The sequence below is a fragment of the Oryx dammah genome, unplaced genomic scaffold (genome assembly GCF_014754425.2).
Source record: "Oryx dammah isolate SB20612 unplaced genomic scaffold, SCBI_Odam_1.1 HiC_scaffold_11, whole genome shotgun sequence".
NCBI lineage: Eukaryota > Metazoa > Chordata > Mammalia > Artiodactyla > Bovidae > Oryx > Oryx dammah.
Window position 1 is genome coordinate 28,896,747 of NW_024070195.1, and position 23,037 is coordinate 28,919,783.

Consider the following 23,037-nt stretch of genomic DNA (forward strand, 5'->3'; position numbering starts at 1 on the left):
AGAAAGAAAAACACCAATACAGTATACTAACACATATATATGGAATTTAGAAAGATGGTAATGATAACCCTGTATGCAAGACAGCAAAAGAGACACAGATGTACAGAACAGTCTTTTGGACTCTGTGGGAGAGGGAGAGGGTGGGATGATTTGGGAGAATGGCACTGAAACATGTATAATATCATATATGAAACAAATTGCCAGTCCAGGTTCGATGCAGGATACAGGATGCCTGAGGCTGGTGTACTGGGATGACCCAGAGGGATGGTATAGGGAGGGAGGAGGGAGGAGGGTTCAGGATGGGGAACACGTGTATACCTGTGGCGGATTCATGTTGATGTATGGCAAAACCAATACAATATTGTAAAGTAATTAACCTCCAATTAAAATAAATAAATTTATATATATAAAAAACAATGTAGACACCGTAATTTAAAATCACAGTGTTCGGAAAATGGCATCAATATTGCTTGATACAGGATGGCCACAGACGTTTGTAAAAAATGCAGTATCTGCAAAATGCAATAAAGTACTACAAGAGGAGTATGTCTGTAGGGGTTTAGACACACTAACATCAGTTATTCATTCATAAATTCTTTTTAGTTTCTATTTTTTCATTTAATTTTATTTACTTTGAATCTATTCTGTCATAAAGTAGGAATATTTACCACCACCACCCCTCTACCCCCTGGGCTTTCCAGGTGGTGCTAGTGGTAAAGAATCCCTGGCCCCCCACATCAATTCAGGAGAGGTAAAGAGACATGGGTTAGATCCCTGAGTCGAGAAGATCCCCTGAGGGAGGGCAAGGCAACCACTCCAGTATTCTTGCCTGAAGAATCCTTTGACAGAGGAGTCTGATGGGCTACAGTCCATATGTTGCACAGTCAGACACAACTCAAGTGACTTAGTACATATGCACCCATGCTCCAGCTCTCTCCCCAGTGGACTTAGCTAGTTTCTTCAAGATCATTTACTGAATAATATATTTTCTCTACATTTTATTTGATATGCTATCTTTATCACAGCCTATATTTTTACACCATATATCCTTTGTTCCAAAATATTTACCTTTTAGAATTTAAAGTTTCTGCCATTGGTACTCATCAATCACTGAAGAGAATGTGTATCATAGTTGGCATGGCCTTTGTATGTGAGAATTTAGACAGATAAGAATATTTCAAGAGGATGGCCATCTGCATTACTGGGACCTTGTGTAGCTGAATTTTAATTTTACTTGGGTCTGTTACTAACTCTTAAATTTTTCACAAAGAGTACACACCAAAATTCAGCCTTTGAAGAAAATATTGTATATTTTGCCTACCTGCCAGAAGATACTGTAGATATCTCAAAGTTAGATCATGTACTTTTTTAAGCTATGCATGCATGCATGCTAAGTCGCTTCAGTCATGTCCAGCTCTCTGTGACCCCATAGACAGCAGCCCACCACGCTCCTCTATCCCTGGGATTCTCCAGCAGAGAATACTGGAGTGGGTTGCCATTTACTTCTCCAGTGCATGCATGCATGCTAAGTCGCTTCAGTGGTGTCCGACCCTGTCTAATACCATAGACGGCAGCCCACCAGGTTCCTCTGTCCACAGGATTCTCTCTAGGCAAGAATATTGGAGTGAGTTGCCATTTCCTTCTTCATTTCTAAGCTATAAGAGGGTAATATAGTCAAGGCTATGGTTTTTCCAGTGGTCATGTATGGATGTGAGAGTTAGACTGTGAAGAAAGCTAAGTGTCGAAGAATTGATGCTTCTGAACTGTGGTGTTGGAGAAGACTCTTGAGAGTCCCTTGGACTGCAAGGAGATCCAACCAGTCCATTCTGAAGGAGATCAGCCCTGGGATTTCTTTGGAGGGAATGATGCTGAAGCTGAAACTCCAGTACTTTGGCCACCTCATGCAAAGAGTTGACTCACTGGAAAAGACTCTGATGCTGGGAGGGATTGGGGGCAGGAGGAGAAGGGGACGACAGAGGATGAGATGGCTGGATGGCATCACTGATTCGATGGACGTGAGTTTGCCTGAACTCCAGGAGATGGTGATGGACAGGGAGGCCTGGTGTGCTGTGATTCATGGGGTCGCAAAGAGTCAGACACGACTGAGTGACTGAACTGAACTGACTGATGGCCAGTTTATGTGTGATAAAGAACTACCTCTTAGTAACAATGGTGAACTGAAATTCTTGTTGACTTTCAGTCACCTGTTAAACAGATGTTCTGACAGGACAGTGGACTTAGTAACTCCTTCATCCCACCAAAACTATTATAAACATCATGACTAATGACAGAAATCAGTGAGCTGGGGCTCTCCTAGCATTCTAAGAAACACAAGATTATAAATTTCCCAGGTTTTTGAAGTTTTAAGACATTTTGTAAAATCTTTTTCTTTTAGTTGCTTTTCCTAGCACATAGTAGACAGTCCAAAGTATATACAATCATGTTCTCTTTAAATGCTGCACTACAGATTTCCTTTTTTGAAGACCTTCCTTTCCTTAAAATCTATTAATGTCCTTCTTGACCATTATTTCCTAAGAGGATATTGCTTCTGACCCTTTTGTTGAACTGTCCAAGGTTCCCAATGACTACAGTGAGCACTAAGTCCAATTTGTTTAACTCAAGCTGTCTTCCTGGTGGTCTCAGTCTGGAGGGCATTACCAGAATTAGTGCACCTTCTAAATTAACTGACTAAACATCCTAGGTTAGACAGAAAAGTAATTAAATGAGTTGTCTTATTCTACAAATACTTAAAAGCAACCCAGATGATATCTTGTGATTGGTTAAAAATGATTTTTAATGTATTTAAGTGATAATTTCTTCACATGAATATGCTTATTATCATGAGGAAAGGTTTAGAAAGAAGGTTTTTTTTTTTTTTGGTTTGACATTTGTTTTAAGGGAGTAAATGAGCTTGGGTTTCTTTTTAAGAATTTTATGAAGTAAAGGTATGCTCTGATGAGAGTAGAAAATAAATATTCAGCATCTATTCACTAACCTAAAAAAAGAAAACTTTCATGCTGCCTTTAAAGTTAAAGACACCTGGTAAATCATAAGGACGCCACACAAAGTCCAGGGTGTTGTGTAAAAGAGCAAGGGCGTTTGGGGATGCTGCAAGTTCCACATGGCCAGACAGAAAGTGCAAGTCATCAGCTAAAGAACAATAAGGATAGCAAACACTTATGTTTTTATGCGCTAGGCACTATAAACAATTTACATATATTAAATCATAGTATCACACTTGCTTTGCATTAAACAATAAACAAGCTCTATCAGCCATTATAAACCATCAGATTGTGGCTATTCTCACTTTATGGTTATGGGCACATAACTAGAGATACAGTAACATAAATGTGAGTTCCTGGACTTGTGAACTGATAAAAACAGTCTTTAAGGTCTACATTAGATGCTAACGGTAGACTTATAGAGGTTAAAGTGCGTATCTGAAGAAGCCTCAGCCTCTGCAATATCACACAGATTAACATTTTTACAATTCATAAACATTAATATGGGACAATCTACCAAAAAAAAAAACCCAACTCTTTAAGAGGCATCCAGTCTTTTATAGACTTCTTCAATGAAGGTGAACATGTGCTTCATCTGGTATGAATTATGGAGAACTTCCAAGTCCTTCAGAAGACTGTTCTGATTTGGAATTAGTGTCAGAATTTCTCTCTGTGGGCATGAGAGAATAATTCATTTTTAAAATTTTATTTTTTATTGATATGTAATTGACATGAACATTATATTAGCTTCAGGCATATAACATAATGATTTGATATTTGTATATACTGCAAAATGATCACCACAGTAAGTTTAGTTAACATCTATCACCAAACATGATACAAATTTTTTTTTTTCTTTGTGATGAGAACTTTCAGATCTACTTTCTTAGCAACTTCCAAATATACAATACAGTATTAACTCTAGTCACCAGCTTATACATTACATCCCCATGACTTATTTATAAGTAACTGGAAGTGTGTACCTTTTGACTTTACCCATGTAATTAGTTTTTAACCTTTCACTATGAAAAATGTTATATGTATTGATATATTAGAGAGAATGATATAATAATAATATCATATAATCACTCAACTGCAATTATCTATCAACTAATTGCCATTCTTCTTTTAAATCTATATTATTCTGTTTCCTCTCTGCCCATTCCCATTCCTCAGCCTATGTAGATTTTAGATAGGAAAATTTTTGCTACTTTTTGAGAAAACATACAGACTTTCTACCAGGGTAAACAGTGACACTACAGTATCTATTGGGGTCCTTTGAAAAAAGATAAGTTACCAGTGTGCAGCCTACTACAAATAGGACATAGTATACTATTTTAGGAAAAGTTATATGCAATTATTAGAAGCATAAACAAAGCAACTGTCAGAATTTACTTCCAGAAATCTATCCTACAGCCATGAATATACAAATCTGTAATAATGCATATACAAAGGTGTACATAGCATTACCTGTACTAGAAAAATTATTTATTTCCAAAATCTCCACAAATTACATTATGGCATATCTATATAATGGAATGTTATACAGCAACTGACAAGCATGAGATGTTCAAACTATACCATCATATGAGAAAAACAATTTTCCCTTACAGTTTATATCATAGATTTCATTTGTTTAAAAGAATAAGTAGCATATAATTTTTTTACATATATGAAATTTATAACTGGTGATGCAGTTAATATGGTAAATTGTAAGTACTTACCTGAAGGATGGGTGCTCTGAGACTCTTTTGAGAAAGTTCAGGAAGAGAGAGTACCCCACTATCTATATGACACATCTAAAGTAGAAAAAGAAAGCTATAGATTATTTTGTAAAGCTAGACTGTTTCAAAAAGTTGATTTCTCTTATTATACTCAAAAGCTGTCTGGGTAAAATCTAATAATGAAAAATTATATCCAGATTCTAGTAATAACTTTTTTTTGGGTGGGGAACAATTACCTGTTTTATCTTCTTTTCTTCTTCTTCCACCTCACTTGTCAGAACATGAACTTTGTTCTTTAGGCTGTGAATATCCCCAGTCATTGACTCTATAGTCGCTACCATTTTATCTGTTTCTTCCTGCATCAGAAAGAGAAAGCTAATGTTTTAAATTAAATATACTATTAAGTGAAACCCAAACAGTTTTAAAAACATCTTACATATTGAAACACTTCCGGAAGAAACTGGTAATTTTCATTTTCTTTCAAAAAAGTCTCCCTAGAGATTGATTTACCAGTGGAACAAAGATGTAAATAAACCTTTTGAACCTTTCCTCAAAAACTTACCAAAGCTGCTTGTATCAGAGATCCTGGAAGACCTATGTGAATTTAGCAGAACCCAAGGATTCACAGCAGCAGGTACAGCAGCATTCCTTAAGCAGTATGTAATAGCAGAGAAACTCTAATTTAGGAACATCTGAGTGCTATTTTCATTTGCCAAAAGAAAAAGTGCTGAACATTTGGGCAAAGATAATAACAGAAAATGAGTGGCAGTTTCTCACATAAAAAGAACATAAAACGTACAGAGGAAAACAAAAGAGAAAATAAATGAATGAAATAAATATGGGAATACCAGGGGTGTACTGACTGCAGGCCACACATAGAGTTAGCCAACTTCTGGGTTTTTAAATGGTATTAAGTGCTGCATTGCTTTCAAATCTAGTCCTAGCAAACAGCAAAGGACAGCGCGGACTCTAGGGATCAGGGAACAATTAAATAAGCCATACAAAAGCCACACGAAAGTAATGAAGTAATAACTCTGAAATCCTGATGAGCAATATGGTTGGTATTTACATTTAACATCATTTTCCAAATACTGAAAGCAGAATTGTTACTGTCAATTACAGTAATCTTCCTTAACAAATATATTATGGCTTCTAGAAACCATTAGAAAGGATACCTACAGAGGTCTGCAACCGCTCATGGGCCGTTTTTGATTGGTTCAAGAGCTATGAATGATTTTTACATTTCTAAAGGATGTTAAAAAAATGAAAAAGACTGTGCAATGAAAACCAATGTGACTCATAAAGAGCAAGATGTTTATCATCTGACCCTTACAGAAAGGTGCTGATTCCTGAGTACCCAAAACTCTAGGTCTGAGAGCTCCATTTACTAGGCCAAACAAGGTCACAGGATCTAATACAAAACATGGAGAACTTGTTATATAACTGAAATTTGTATTATATAATTGAAAGTAGAACTTAAATGTCCTTACCAAGAAAAAAAAACAACAGTGAGGTGACAGATGCATTAATGAATAAGATGGGGGGGAAATCCTTTCACAATGTATATATACATTAAATCACCATGATGTACACTTTAGATATCTTACCACTTTGCTACTTATATCTCAAACAAAGCTGAAAAAAATAAAAGCCATATAAAACCCAACTGTTCATTAAGCGGGGGAGCTGGTGACAGTACTGAAAATATTCTCTTGCAAAGCTACACTGTAATGAAAGTTAAATATAACCTCACGCAATGAAGAAAGTGAGAAAGCCACTAAAAACACCACTCTATAAATTTACAGTAGTCATGTATGGATGTGAAAGTGGGCAATAAAGAAGGCAGAGCTTTTCAACTGTGGTGTTGGAGAAGACTCTTGAGAGTCCCTTGGAAACCAAGGAGATCAAACCAGTCAATCTTAAAGGAAATCAACCCTGAACACTCTGGAAGGACTGATGCTGAAACTGAAGTTCCAGTATTTGGCTGCCTGATGCAAACAGCTGACTCACTGGAAAAGACTGTGGTGCTGGGAAAGACTGAAGGCAGAAGGAGAGGAAGGTAACAGTGGATGAGATGCTTGGATGGTATCACCGGGGAAATTCCGGGAGATGGTGAGGGACAGGGAAGCCTGGCGTGCTACAGTCCATGAGGTCTCTAAGAGTCGGACATGACTTGGTGACTAAACCACAACGTAAATTTACAATATATATACATTTACAAAATGTATTAAGTTTACAATATATAAATTACAAATTTATAAATCTGTAATTTACAGAGATACAAGTAGACCTGCTGCTTACAAATAAACTTCCATTTTTATTCTCAATCACATGGAAAAGCTGGAATGACCTATTTGTGAATGCTGACTCACTGGGGATACAGCCCCTGTTTAAACTACCACCACCTTGTAACAGATTAACAGACTGATTACTTTACAAAGTTGACCTGCTGACAAAGACCAGATCTACACACTACTTCAAAACAGCAAAAGTACATACGGTCCAATCTGTTTTAGTTTTAATAATTATTTAATAAGCCCCTTAAGATTGATTTTCTTAACTGCTAAAGTATCCACTAATTAAAAGCCTGTTGTTTATCCTAACAGCAAATATTATCTCTCACTACCTTCCACAGGATAAAGATAAAAAATCACATGCCCTAAAGTTGGACTAATAGGACTGCATCACCACGGTGAGCAGTTTGTCTAAGGTTCAGCTAAAAGTGCCAATATTTCTCTTTTTCACATTTGTAAAACATGAAATATAGCGCAAGCCTCTTTAAGTCATTAAGGGCTATAACTGTAAAGTGCTTAGAACAGTGACTAGAAAAACATAGAAGGCTCTTGTTACATGTTATCTATAATGATTATAAAAATAATGATGATGATTGTGTTCTTCTTGTCAATAAAGTAGCACTGAAGGACAGAAAAACTAATGTTTTCAAATTCTACAGCATTTAGTGATGAATTCCTGTAACTTGCTAATCAAAAATAAGACAGTTCATTATATTTAAAGTCTGATTAAAAAAAATAAGGCTGCTACTTAATTACAAATATATTAGAAACAGTCAACTTTAGAGGACCAAAATGGAAAGGTTTTGCTTTGATTAAAAAAAAAAAAAGTTAATAAAAAACCTTGCCCAAGATGTAGTACTAGTTACTAGAAGAATAACATAATTTAAAAAACTTTAAATTAAATCTCTTCCCCTTTCCCCTAATAATGAATTCCCTTTTCAAACTTCATACCTGCAATGATGCCAGACCTTCCTCATTATCTCTGTGCTGTGCCCTTTCTGTTTTCAGTAGACTTGACACATGAGATAAATCTTGCAGCTTTTTGGGAGGGACTTTCAGGGTTTCACACAGTTGCAGCAATCTTTGGGACAGAATAAAAACATAACTGCTTATTTTTGAGTACCATTAGTATTGTTTTTTATTTGAAATACTGTAGTCCCCTTTTTCTTTCCCTCATATTTCTAAAGGCTAAAATATTCTTTTATTAACAGCGGCTAATCTTAGCAGTAAGCCTCCTCCCGACCAAAAGCCCTGACAAGTCCTCATTAAGTCTTTCGATTGATTAAGATTTACCACAAATCATGGGGTACCTAGGTTGCTTTATAAAAGGAAAACTTTCTCTTTTACACATTTAACAATTGATTATTTATACACAGTTTAAAATAAACTAAAAATTTCCTTGTATCTTCTGAACTTGTTTCCTGGACTACTACAGTACATAAGTCTATCATTTAATGTGAATTTCTGGTAAGAGGTGAAACATTATTCTGTTAGTCTTAACTATGACTCTGAACTTTAAATCTCGGTTGTTTCACAGAATGTGACCAATAATAGAGAATGCCTGTATCAGTTACTCTAAGTTAATGATTTTTTCCTAACTTAAAAAAAAATCCCCTTCAAATCTTATGACTAACTTCACTTCCAGCAGACAGCAATACAGCTTTCCCAGGTTTGATTCTTGAGTTCCATGAGGAAGAAATCAAGAAGCAAAATCTAAATTTGGTTCCTTCTAATAGCAGTGTATCTGGATCCTAAAAAAATGCTACTACTTGAGATTTGCAGGCAATTAGAAGAACAGTGGAACCCAAGATTTGTCTTCCCGGGATCATACTCAAAACATTAATTTTTATAAAGAAAAAAGTAGGTTGTTTAAACTCTATCAATCATACTTTCCATTAAACTGTCAGGATAAACTTCAGCTATTCCCCAAATCATTATTAGCCCATAAGCACAAAACCTGTCTGAATTTTTGGTTTAATTAAAATAAAGATTCCCTTTATAAACAGTTTTTTTCTAAAACTTTATCAAACCTGTTCTGCAGAAAGGTCATTCACCATTCCAAATGTTCTAAATTTGTAGGTTATTCTACAAAATCTTATTAAACTAAAAATATAACCAGTGTTTATCATGTTACAATATACCTATCATAATACTATGTCAACAACATCTAAGCACATTTACAAAATTGTATAAGTCAGAATTCCCCAAAGTATGTTCCTCTAGAAAGTGTAGTGGTTAATTTTTGTTGACTAGCAACTCTATTGTTTCATGACAAGGAAAAGCATATATGATTCAATCTATATCAATCATAACGGCTCTTGCCACAAAATCAGTACAATGAAAGGCAAATCACCCAAACCAATCAGAATCAATCACCCAGAATATTCTAACTGAAGCTAAGAGGCTAAGAGCAACAGGAAGCTATCTATATATACAGTTCTAATCTACTGAGGACAACTTGTCTAAAAGAATGAAGACAACATGAAGACAGAAGCAAAGACGAGACTAATTATACAATAAAGAATTCCTGTGGTAAACACTAACTTGGAAGATGCTGGGTTGGGAAGATCCTCTGGAGAAGGAAATGGCAACCCACTCCAGTATTCTTGTCTGGGACATCCCATGGACAGAGAAGCCTGGTGGGCTATAGTGTATAGGGTCTCAAGAGTTGGACATGACTAAACCTCTACCACCAGGTTAAACAAAATGAAACAGATTTATTTACTGTAGGATTTTAATATGTTAATATACCAGGAAACATAATTCTCTATCACTTTTATTCACAAAGTATCTCTAAGCACAAGTGTTCCAACTATATTTGGAGACATGCTATGCTGTGCTGTGCCTAGTTGCTCAGTTGTATCCGACTCTTTGTGACCTCGTGGACTGTAGCCCCCACCAGGCTCCTCTGTCCATGGGGATTCTCCAGGCAAGAATACTGGAGTGGGTTGTCATGGCCTCCTCCAGGGGATCTTCCCAGCCCAGGGTTAGAACTGGGGTCTCCTGCATTGCAGATGGATTCTTTACCAGCTGAGCTACCAGGGAAGGCCACAGAAATGGTGCTAGAGGAAAATTTGTTCAGATTCTAATTAGAATCAATTTGCTAAGGCTACACTCTGTCACATCAGTAGAAGGGAAAGTATCTTGAGTATTGCTACTCTGGGAACTAAAAAAAGAGAGCTGTGAAAGCAAAAATGAGGAGACAATAGGCAGTCTTTGAAATATGTATCTCCACGGCTGCTGTATTGTGAAAAAACAGGTTATCTGTTGAACAGAATTTAATCTTTTCTGATGAAGCAGTGTGATTGCTGTGAAGAATAGTTATTACATACTAAAATATTCTCATTCATACACACCAAACATGGCTACCTGCCCCATATTAAAAAGATCATAAATAGCTACATTTTATTTATTTTTGCCACACTTTTATTATGTATTAGTTTATCTATTTAATTTTTACTCATTCCTTCTTTACTAACAGGTTGTCATTCCTGTAAACAGTTTACAGAGTTCACTACTAGTTGTCTTTCTTTAATCTCTTCAACCTGTCTCCACAAACTCTCACACCCATCCACTCCATCCTATCTTCAGTTCAGTTCAGTTCAGTTCAGTCGCTCAGTCGTGTCCGACTCCCTGCGACCCCATGAATTGCAACACGCCAGGCCTCCCTGTCCATCACCAACTCCCGGAGTTCACTCAGACTCACGTCCATCGAGTCGGTGATGCCATCCAGCCATCTCATCCTCTGTCATCCCCTTCTCCTCCTGCCCCCAATCCTGCCCAGCATCAGTCTTTTCCAATGAATCAACTCTTCGCATGCGGTGGCCCAAGTACTGGAGTTTCAGCTTTAGCATCATTCCTTCCAAAGAAATCCCAGGGCTGATCTCCTTCAGAATGGACTGGTTGGATCTCCTTGCAGTCCAAGGGACTCTCAAGAGTCTTCTCCAACACCACAGTTCAAAAGCATCAATTCTTTGGCACTTAGCTTTCTTCACAGTCCAACTCTCACATCCATACATGACCACTGGAAAAACCATAGCCTTGACTAGATGGACCTTTGTTGGCAAAGTAATGTCTCTCCTTTTCAATATGCTATCTAGGTTGGTCATAACTTTTCTTCCAAGGAGTAAGCGTCTTTTAATTTCATGGCTGCAGTCACCATCTGCAGTGATTTTGGAGCCCCCCAAAATAAAGTCTGACACTGTTTCCACTGTTTCCCTATTTCCCATGAAGTGATGGGACCAGATGCCACGATCTTAGTTTTTTGAATGTTGAGCTTTAAGCCACCTTTTTCACTCTCCACTTTCACTTTCATCAAGAGGCTTTTTAGTTCCTCTTCACTTTCTGCCATAAGGGTGGTGTCATCTGCATATCTGAGGTTATTGATATTTCTCCCGGCAATCTTGATTCCAGCTTGTGCTTCTTCCAGCCCAGCATTTCACATGATGTACTCTTCATATAAGTTAAATAAGCAGGGTGACAATATACAGCCTTGATGTACTCCTTTTCCTATTTTTCCATCCTATTTTACCCTTTCTATTTTCTTATTATTAATATCATTGAGAATTCTGAATTAAAAAAGCAGTATTTGTGCTCATGCTTCCCAAGAATAAAGTACTAGGTCACAAACATTTCCAGGCAAACCTGAGGAAACTAAGATGCAGAATATTCTTCTATAAAAAGAAAGCTGGAAGTAGGTGATTTTGACTTTCAGATTCTTTATAAATTCTCTTACGTTTAACTTACTTTAAAACTTCATGCAGCAGCAGCTTAGGGCAGATAGTAGGAAAAAAGAAGTCACTGAAAATTATTGGCAGTGGTGACTTTAAAGAACACTTGGGGTCTTCCCTGGTGCCTCAGTGGTAAAGAATCTGCCTGACAATGCTGGAGATGCAGGTTTGACCCTGATGGGGAAGATCCCACATGTTTCAGAGCAACTCCGCTCCTGTGCCACAACTATTGAGAACGTGCTCTACAGCCTGGGAGCTGCAACTACTAAAGCCTGGGTGCCTTACAGCTTGAGCTCTGCAACAAGAGAAGCCACCACAATGAGAAGCCCATGTCCTGTAGCTAGAGAGTAGCCCTCGCTTGCCACAGCTAGAGAAAAGACAACACAGCAATGAAGACCCAGTACAGCATATTTATTTATGTAAATAAATAAATAAAATTACTTAAACAAAACAAAACAAAAAATACTTGAAAAGAAACCTCCACCTGAGACCTGCCAGAAATAAAGAGCAATAGTATCCTGGAAAATTATACTTGTTACAAATAAGGTTATATAATATGAAGTGAAGAGAAAACAGGGCAATAGGGTTAAGTATTAAATGAGAGTGGTGAACTGTTAACTTGCAATTGGTCAAAATGAAGTTGAAAGGAGTTAAGAGTTGAACAATTTTTTTTCAAACCTCAACACAGAAAAGTGAACTTTGGAAGTAGGTGCTTTGATTTTCAGATTCTTTAGAAATTCTCTTAAATTTAACTTAACTTACTTCAGAATTCCATGCAGCATCAGTTTAGGGTAGAATACATATTTCCAAACCATTCATCTTCTTAAAACATCAACAATAAAACAAACAAACAAACAAACAAAAAAACGACAACAACAAAAGAATGAAAACCCCAAATAAAAAACTTCTATATTCCATAAATATCTGTTCTGGTAACACAAGAACAGACTGGATTTTTACCAACTGTGTTTCAACTGTTTTTTTAATTGTGTAACTATATTACCTTTTCTTTAGGAAATTCAGATGATATTGAATTTGTTTATTTTCTCTAATACTGTCACTCAGAACTGATCTAGGAAAGAAAAAATAGGGATAAAATAAATATTGGGATTGAATATATATTAGTTTCAAACATTACATTATATTTAATCTGTTTATTTTTTCTAATTTCTTTCAAGTGCCCTTTCTTACTAACCAGGCAGAATCAATCACTTTATTTTATGTCAAGGACATTTAAAGCAGAGGAATAATCTAAGTGAACTAAGATGGACTGGAATGGATGAATTTAGCTCAGATGACCATTATATCTACTATTGGGCAGGAATCCCTTAGAAGAAATGGAGTAGCCATCATCGTCAATGAAAGAGTCTGAAATGCAGTACTTGGATGCAATCTCAAAAGTGACAGAATGATCTCTGTTCGTTTCCAAGGCAAACCATTCAATATCACGGTAATCCAAGTCTATGCCCTGACCGGTAACATTGAAGAAGCTGAAGCTGAACGGTTCTATGAAGACCTACAAGGCCTTCTAGAACTAACACCCAAAAAAGATGTCCTTTTCATTATAGGGGACTGGAATGCAAAAGTAGGAAGTCAAGATACAACCTGGAGTAATAGGCATATTTGGCCTGGGAGTACAGAATGAAGCAGGGCAAAGGCTAATAGAGTTCTGCCAAGAGAACGCACTGGTCATAGCAAACACCCTCTTCCAACCACACAAGAGAAGACTCTACACATGGACATCACCAGATGGTCAACACTGAAATCAGACTGATTATATTCTTTGCAGCCAAAGATGGAGAAGCTCTATACAGTCAGCAAAAACAAGACCAGGAGCTGACTGTGGCTCAGATCATGAATTCCTAACCAGACTGAAACTGAAGAAAGTGGAGAAAACCACTAGACCATTCAGATATGACCTAAATCAAATCCCTTATGATTATACAGTGGAAGTGAGAAATAAATTTAAGGGACTAGATCTGATAGATAGAGTGCCTGATGAATTATTGATGGAAGTTCATGACATTGTACAGGAGACAGGAATCAAGACCATCCCCATGGAAAAGAAATTCAAAAAAGCAAAATGGCTGTCTGAGGAGGCCTTACAAATAGCTGTGAAAAGACGGGAAGCAAAAAGCAAAGGAGAAGAGGAAAGATATACCCATTTGAATGCGGAGTTCTAAAGAATAGCAAGGAGAGATAAGAAAGCTTTCCTCAAGTGGTCAATGCAAAGAAATAGAGGAAAATAATAGAATGGGAAAGACTAGAGATCTCTTCAAGAAAATTAGAGATACCAAGGGAACATTTCATGCAAAGATGGGCACAATAAAGGACAGAAATGGTAGGGACCTAACAGAAACAGAAGATACTAAGAAGAGATGGCAAGAATACACCGAAGAACTATATAAAAAAGATTTTCATGACTCAGATAATCACGATGGTGTGATCACTCGCCTAGAGCCAGACATCCTGGAATGTGAAGTCAAGTGGGCCTTAGGAAGCATTATTACGAACAAAGCTAGTGGAGGTGATGGAATTCCAGTCGAGCTATTTCAAATCCTGAAAGATGATGTTGTGAAAGTGCTATACTCAATATGCCAGCACATTTGGAAAACTCAGCAGTGGTCACACGACTGGAAAAGGTTAGTTTTCATTCCAATCCCTAAGAAAGGCAATGCCAAAGAATGCTCAAACTACCGCACACTTGCACTCATCTCACGTTAGTAAAGTAATGCTCAGAATTCTCCAAGCCAGGCTTCAGCAATATGTGAAACGTGAACTTCCAGATGTTCAAGCTGGTTTTAGAAAAGGCAGAGGAACCAGAGATCAAATCGCCAACATCCACTGGATCATTGAAAAAGAAAGAGAGTTCCAGAAAAACATCTATTTCTGCTTTATTGATTATGCAAAAGCCTTTGACTGTGTGGATCAAAATAAACTGTGGAAAATTCTGAAAGAGATGGGAATACCAGACCATCTGACCTACCTCTTGAGAAATCTGTATGCAGGTCAGGAAGCAACAGTTAGAACTGGACATGGAACAACAGACTGGTTCCAAATAGGAAAAGGAGTACGTCAAGGCTGTATATTGTCACCCTGCTTATTTAACTTTTATGCAGAGTACATCATGAGAAATGCTGGGCTGGAAGAAGCACAAGCTGGAATCAAGATTGCTGGGAGAAATATCAATGATATCACCCTTATGGCAGAAAGAGAAGAACTAAAGAACCTCTTGATTAAAATGAAAGAGGAGAGGGAAAAGGTGGCTCAAAGCTCAATATTCAGTAAACTAAGATCATGGTATCCAGTCCCATCACTTCATGGCAAATAGTTGGGTAACAGTGGCTGACTTTAATTTTGGGGCTCTAAAATCACTGCAGATGGTCATTGCAGCCATGAAATTAAAGGACGCTTACTCCTTGGAAGAAAAGTTATGACCAACCTAGACAGCATATTAAAAAGCAGAGACATTACTTTGCCAACAAAGGTCCATTTAGTCAAGGCTATGGTTTTCCAGTGATCATGTATGGCTTTGAGAGTTGGACTATAAAGAAAGCTGAGCACCGAAGAATTGATGCTTTTGAACTATGGCATTGGAGAAGACTCTTGAGAGTCTCTTGGACTGCAAAGAGATCCAACCAGTCCATCCTAAAGGAGATCAGTCCTGGGTGTTCATAGGAAAGACTGATGCTGAAGCTTAAACTCCAATACTTTGACCACCTGCTGCGAAGAGCTGACTCATTTGAAAAGATCCTGATGCTGGGAAAGATTGAGAGCTGGAGAAGAGGACGACAGAAGATTAGATGCTGGATGGCATCACCAAGTCGATGGACTTGGGTTTGGGTGAACTTGGGAGCTGGTGATGGACAGGGAGGCCTGGCGTGCTGTGGTTCATGGGTTTGCAAAAGTCATACACGACTGAGCCACTGAACTGAACTGAATGATCTAAGTTCTTTTTATCACATTATATCATTGTAACTAATTTATATGCCTCTTCTCTAAATCCTCTTTTATAAACCCTCTTCAAGGATTTCAGCGCCTTGATGGCCAAGTCCTATCTCTGTATTCCTGTTAGCACTGCTTCCATATAAAGTATCAATTTGAGCAAACTTTTTCCTAAAGTATTCCTCTTGACAGAAAAAAGTTTTAAGTTTACAGAGAGCAGATTAGGCCATGTAGATTTCATTTTTATTTCAGCAATAAAATTCCAAGTTTCTGATATTAATAAAGGCTTTTTTTAACTGAAGGCGTAGGCCATCAAGAGACATTAAAAAAACCTTCTTGCGAAAGAGAAAAACACCATGTCACCATAAAATAGACAAGAATATTTAAAAGGATACTGTTTGTAGGAAACATAAATAGAAATGAAAACAGTGAAATGTAAAATATTTCATACTCACATTGCTACAGATTCCATCATATTTTGCAAATGTTCTCTGCTACTCTTCGAAAGAGGTTGCCAGGTTTTTCTCTTGTTGGATGCTATCTTTACCTGTTTTAGAGTAGTATGCTTTGTTTGTCTTGTCACTGGTCAAAGAAGAGACTGCGGTTAATCTAGAAATGTGTATATTTTTATTTATAAATTCAAGAACAAGTTTATCTAAAAAGAGCCAATGGAATTCTGAGAACCACAATACTATAAAGCTGTATTAGCTGTTTAATTTCTTTTTTTATTGCACAGTCATAAAATGCCAGGTGTTGAATATGTTGTTTTGTGTTAACTTAAATACCATTAGCTGATATTGCAGACAGAAACGCAAGACAATTTTAAATGAAGAACCAAGCTGCAATTATTAGGATTCAGCATAAAAGTCTGGTTCTCAGAAATGACCTGAACTAAAGGACTTATTGAGAAGACTAGGAAAATGCTTTTTGCCATATGTTGGATGGCAACTGGAACTAAGGCAATTAACCAAACCATTTTTGAGTGTCTGCTAGGTTACTGACATTGTTCTGCTTATAATAAATAAACAAAGGATATACACTATTGGCTTACATGAAAATTCATTTGGCAAGAAAGGAGATTAAATAATTATAGTTACAGGTATGCAAAGAATTAGAAAGGAAAAAGCACTGTTCATTATGTAAGTATAAAACCAGAGGACCTAACCTGTTCCTGGGTGAGGAGGTAGAAAATTCTTCCATGATGAAGTGATATTTAAGTAAAGATGATCACTCCAAACTAATTTACTCTAGACAAACTTAGCTCCAATTTAATCTAAACTGGTAGCAGAATAGGGTATTTGTCTCAAAGAGAAAATAGTAGGTGTGTCTCTATATTACAAATCAGAATAAGTCAGACTGTTGTATACTTTGAATTTCTCTAGTTCCTTTCAATTTAGAAACCCACACAGGATTTTGCTGGTGGTGGTAAGTAAAATTTTAGCTGACCTAGGTATCTGACTAACCAGCACTACGTAGTCTTGCAAAAATGAGAATGCTACCATTTATTACTATGTTTTGCTTATGCAAAATTCATAAACAAGATGCTGAGAACTTTTTCGTAAATAGATATAGCTTGAGAAAGATATGGTGAAAGTAAACATAGAAAAGAAATACCTTCAGAAGACAGATGTTTTGGATGATTTTTATTTTTTTCCACTGTGTTTCTAACCTAGAGAGAAAAACACACAAACATGCACACACAATTAAGCGCTAGATAAAAAGATACTGCTTTTGCAATAGATTTGTCATGTGTATTGGAGTGAATTCATATACCTTCTGGAAAGATGAAAAAAAGTATATTGCTACTTCTACAGCAAAAGGTATGTATTTATCACAAGTGGAGGATATAATAAAGCAACTCCTGAACAATGGTGATAATGTATAAAAGAATTTCATATGGTGCTAAAGAATGTTTTAAAGAAATCATTACTTATTTTGCCTGTGAAATAATGTTAAATACTTTTCCTGCAAAACAAAAAATATAGGCATTACCTAATACAGAGAAAAAAATGCTAATTATTTCTTTTATAAGAGAGGCACAAAGTTATGGCAGGAAGAAGCTAATTCCTCTCCAACTAATTTTTCTCGATGTTAATAAAAATCTCTTCCACCAACTGACGGATTCTCTTGTCTTTTAATATATGAATGCCATATTCACTTTATTATACTTTATTACTAGTACTCCCATTTGAACACCTTAGCAATGTCCCATAGAATCTTCCCCGAAGAATTCTCTGATTAATATTTTGGAAAAGAAGTAAAAAAATCTTTATCTGCAAGTTTTTATAAATCATGTTGCAGCAGCTCCTACATTACCATATATATATATGGAATATAAATTACTATAATTTGTAGTAAAGCTGACCTTTAGTCTTCACATACTCCTTTATACAGAACAGATGATATTTTTACCAGAGTTCTGAATGATAAACTCTTTGAATAAGTCCTGAATGATTACCTTTTTCTCTGGTAATTCTGCTTTTTCATCATCAATTCTTCTTTTTGGATTTCTTTTTAACTGTTGAGATTTTTTCTTGGAAGCATTTGCTTTGCTAGACATCTTGATTTAAACAGAACAATTGTAACAGTTTTTCAAATCTGTAAAGATGAAAAGGACACAGAAAAATGCTTAAGACTTGTTTTATTACAAATATTTTGTTAAAAGGACTACCTATAAATGTTCCAAGTTTGCCTTTAAAAAATCAGAATGAAAATTTTGGGACAGTATTCTGTGTTTTTAAAACATTTAAACATATTTTAAAATAAATAATGCTGGTTCTCATTAAAGATGTCTAATTCAACTTCATTTAAAAATTTCTGCCATTTATATGGCCTTAAAAAGTCATATAAAACCACTTTCATATTTCTTACTTTATACTCCCCCATATAGTAATATTATCTCCATGCTTAAATCCAAGAAAAGGGAAATATAAAGTGCTGAATTGTTTTTTTCTGGTCACAGATAATGTCAACTCAGAGTAACATTCAGGTCTTCTTATTTTAGGCTTAATGGATTCATCATTCTATGTGACTTAGCACACACACAGACAGATTTATGCCAAAGATGGGAGGAGATAACTTTTAGGATTATACCATGAGTCTACACTGTAGAAATTTATGTGGTAAATTCCCTCTTAAGGATTTAGGCTATAATTCTTGCTAGACTGCAAGAATTATAACAAAGTTTCTTCACACCAAACTCATCTCTGCTAAAAGAAACAGAGGAATAAAATATTCATTTCTGCATTAGACCATAAGAAGCAGTTTAGAGTCAGGTACAGTATGTTGACATGCACACACATATCCCCCTAAATATGTGTGGTATGTACATTACACACACACACACACACACACACACAGATATATAGATAAATCAGTCACCATTTCTTTTCTAAAAATTCAAAGTTAATTACATTAATACAGTTATATATGTAGATTTAGAGACAGACAAAGAAGGTACTCTGAATAAATCTATTCCCTCAAATTTTAAAAGGAAAAGTTCAAGCTTTCCCCCCACCCCCAAAATGGTGGGAAAGAATCAACTGAAAGGATTTTTAGGATACTTAGGGACAACATGTCAAATCAGTTACAAAATACAGTTGTTCAGTCGTGTCCAACTCTTTGGGACCCCCATGGACTGCAGATGCCAGGCTTCCCTGTCCTTCACCATCTCCCAGAGCTTTACGAAACTCACGTCCATTGAGTCGGTGATGCCATCCAAGCATCTAGTCCTCTGTTGTGCCCTTCTCCTCCAGCCTTCAATCTTTCCCAGTATCAGGTCTTATACAATGAGTCAGCTCTTTGCATTACGTGACCGAAGTATTAGAGCTTCAGACTCAGCATCAGTCTCTCCAGTGAATATTCAGGATTGATTTCCTTTAGGATTGACTGGTTTGATCTCCCTGCAGTCCAAGGGACTCTCAAGAGTCTTCTCCAACATCACAGTTCAAAAGCATCAACACTTCGGCGCTCAGCCTTCTTTATGGTCCAATTCTCACATTCACAGTGGAAGCTAAAATACACTTTACTCTGCTCTTGAACAATGTGGTACCTTATACTATACCAGTCTCCTCTGCTTCATTCTTGAAATGTCTAATTCTCTTAACTGAACACTCATGCCCTTTACTTCCCCTACTTAGAAACCAATCCATATGAGAGCTGTGCTTGTGGACCTCTCCTGGAAGGGCTGCCATGTACAGGAGTTCAGGCTGTTCACTGGAGAAAAGCATCCAGGTGAAGGAACCATTGAGGGCTAAGATTTACTCCTCATTCCATTCAGGAGACTAAAAATGGTACAAATTCCTTCTCACTCCTGTTGTTGAGAGGTGTAGTCTATGTCCCCTTGTCTTAAATCTTGTAGACCCTGCAGCAGTTTAAGTGGTAGAATATGGTGCAAATGATTCTGTACCAGTTTCCTGGCCAAACATGAACAGATTAGTAGCTACCACTACCCCTTGCTTGGAATATTTGCTCTTGAAACCCAGCTAACACTCTATGACGAAAGTCAACATGGAGAGGAACTGAGGACCTAGCCAAAAGCCCCAGCTGAATTTCCAACCAATAGCTAGTATCAACTTGCCAGCCTCGTGCATGTACCTGAGCCAACAGGCTGTGGCTGATACTGCATGGAAAAGTCATCAATCAACCCTACTAGCTGTTTCTAATTCTAAATTCAGGAAGAAAATAAGTGATTTTTTTTTTAAATTAAAAAATAAAAACCCTTAAATAATGCCCACCTCATAATACCCAAACTCTTTACCATAACACTTGCAGTCCTCAACAATCTAGCCTTGCCAAGCTTTCCATACTTCTCTCTCACAACTCCTCAAATGAATCTCCCTCTCCAGCTAGACTTGATTTTCTGAACACACTGTGAAGAATGCACTACTTCTACCTGAGCTTCCCTCTCCTGTCTGTGCCCACTCTCCTCTCAGATTGTGAGCCATCTGCTTCTGAAAACCTTCCTAACCACTTTCCCTCATCGCTCTCTAAAAGTCTGTGGGCTCTGATGGTCTCTCTCATTTGGCACTTATTTACAGTTTGGTTTTGTTAATCATTTTTCTTGATATTCTTTATTCAATAACATGTAATTCAGTGCTACAGTCTTTTTAAGTACAGAAATTTAAAATATTCATTTAGAAACTTTTATAGCAACTTGACAACGATTTTAAGAATGTTAGGTCTGGTCAAAAAATAACTGGCTTTATTTCTTTAAAGTTTAATTTTTCTGGTAATTCATTTAAAAAGAGACTTTTAAAGGTAAGTTTCAGAGAAATTAAGCAGAATTTGAATATAAAATTTGAATATATCCACCTCACCTTCCCTACTATCAACATCCCTTACCAGAGCAGTGCATGAACCTATAGTGACACATCATATCACCCCAAATTTATGGCTTACACTGGGGTTCTTCCTTGTATATTTCATGGATTTGACTAGTAATATTTTTTATTGTATTTTACAAAAGTAGCAGTTGTAGTGACTGATTAAAAATTAAAGCAACAATAACAAAAAAATTGGTCCTTTACCACAGACCATCTGAAAAGCTCTATTTTCATTGATACATACTTGAAGCAATAAGCCATACAGCAAAGAAACTAAAGAGCTTCCTGATGAGGATAAAAGAAGAGAGTGAAAAAGTTGGTTTGAAACTCAACATACAAAAAACTAAGATCATGGCTTCCAGTCCCATCACTTTATGGCAAACAGAGGGGAAAAAAATGGAAGCAGTGATAGAGTTTATTTTCTTGGGCTCCAAAATCACTGAGGATGATGTCTCCAGCCACAACATTAAAAGATGCTTGCTCCTTGGAAGAAAAGCTATTATAAATCTACACAGCCTATTAAAAAGCAGAGACATCACTTTGTTGACAAAGGTCCTTACAGTCAAGCTATGGTTTTTCCAGTAGTCAAATATGGATGTGAGAGTTGGACCATAAAAAAGGTTGAGCACTGAAGAACTGATGTTTTTGAACTGTGGTGTTGGAGAAGACTTTTGAGAGTCCCTTGAATTGCAAGGAGATCAAACCAGTCAATGCTAAAGAAAATCAACCCTAATATTCACTGGAAGGACTGATGCTGAAGCTAAAGCTTCAGTACTTTGGCCACCTGATGTGAAGAGCTGATTCACTGGAAAAGACCCTGATGCTGGGCAAGACTGAAGGCAAAAGAAGAAGGAGGAGGCAGAGGATGAGACGGTTGGATAGCATCACTGACTCAACAGACACGAATTTGAGCAAACTCCAGGAGACAGTGAAGGACAGGGGAGCCTGGTGTGCTGCAGTCCATGGGGTATCAAAGAATCGGATGGTCACGACTTAGTGACCGAATAACAACCACAAGTGGTAGTAGGCAGAGACAGATATGAAAACAGTTTCCGTGTATAGCCAATTATACACAGTGCAACAAATGTTAGACGAGTGCACATCTCAAACTGGTGTGTGCATGGGGTACTCAGAGAAAAAAGTACTATATGAATTACATTTTGAAATATTTAGCCAGAAGAAAGGGAAGTAAAGTATCTGAGAGGAAAAAAGGCCCATTGGCAGGACAGCTCAAAAGAAGTCAGTCTGTTCAGGGAAAATTCAGAGAGGCTTTGACATGTGCAGACGCAACGGGCAGAAGAAAGACTCGAACTGTAGTTTGCGGCCAGACTACATACTGCAGTAAAGAATGTATTCTTTACCCTGTAGGAAACAGGGAAGCATTCTAGGTTGTCTTGTTTTTCTTTGTCAGCTTGCTGAAACTCGTCGAAACCACCAATCGAAATCTCTATGTGGGTACAGCAGGTGAACACGAGTCTGCCAAAACTTACAAACACGCAATGTTTACTTTTTGCAACTGATGCCTCGGGGTAGCGACGCTGCCAACCGCAGTTTCCTTAAGGCTCAAAGGCACTTATCACTAACGCTGCACTTCGCTCCACGACTGACTGCGGGAAAGAGTAAGGAAGCAGGACGAAGATGAGGATGATTCGGGGAAGGGAGGGAGGAAACATGCGTGGCTTCACTCCCTCTTTGCGAATCAAACAGTACTTTGTTTATCCCTGGCTGCGAAAGGCAAACCTGTTCGTATCTCCCACTCTCCTTTTGGAAAACCACTTGAAACTCCTCAAACACAAGCCGCCAAGTTTGCCACAAACGTGTTGGCCGCAAAACTTATCCCCCAAACTGGAGCCACCGGCGGGCGAAGCGCTTTCATTACTCACCAAAAACTGATCCTTGAACCCTTTCAGTAGCTGTGCTCAGAGCATTTCGCGCCCAAACCATCCAAAGCTGAGGAAGCCCGGAAGTGAGCACAGAGAAACCGGAAACGCCTATGGGGAGTGGCGGACATCTATCCA

General features: G+C 37.2%; 1 protein-coding gene across 2 annotated transcripts; it reads right to left on the reverse strand.

The window, feature by feature from the left end:
* Positions 1-2,770: 2,770 nt before the first annotated feature.
* On the reverse strand, positions 2,771-22,995 carry CENPQ (centromere protein Q). 2 transcript variants are annotated; one of them, XM_040249497.1, is made up of 9 exons: positions 22,903-22,995; positions 18,154-18,293; positions 17,310-17,364; positions 16,151-16,242; positions 12,754-12,822; positions 7,972-8,101; positions 4,963-5,082; positions 4,727-4,801; positions 2,771-3,672 (listed from the first exon to the last, which is right to left on the reverse strand). In XM_040249497.1, the coding sequence occupies exons 2-9, from the start codon at positions 18,183-18,185 to the stop codon at positions 3,541-3,543; spliced, it is 705 nt and encodes a 234-aa protein (XP_040105431.1). In that variant the 5' UTR covers positions 18,186-18,293; positions 22,903-22,995; the 3' UTR covers positions 2,771-3,540. The 2 variants fall into 2 exon arrangements, with proteins under 2 accessions (XP_040105431.1, XP_040105430.1); XM_040249496.1 differs by having other exon boundaries at positions 16,151-16,277.
* Positions 22,996-23,037: the final 42 nt, after the last annotated feature.

Excerpts from the sequence above, each read along its gene's own strand:
- CENPQ (XM_040249496.1), bottom strand. The coding sequence starts at position 18,255 with ATGTCTAGCAAAGCAAATGCTTCCAAGAAAAAATCTCAACAGTTAAAA. Across the intron at positions 8,102-12,753 it reads CTGAATTTCCTAAAGAAAAG|ATTGCTGCAACTGTGTGAAA; the intron begins GTAATATAGTTA and ends TCTGTCCCAAAG. Across the intron at positions 3,673-4,726 it reads TCAGAGCACCCATCCTTCAG|AGAGAAATTCTGACACTAAT; the intron begins GTAAGTACTTAC and ends TCATGCCCACAG.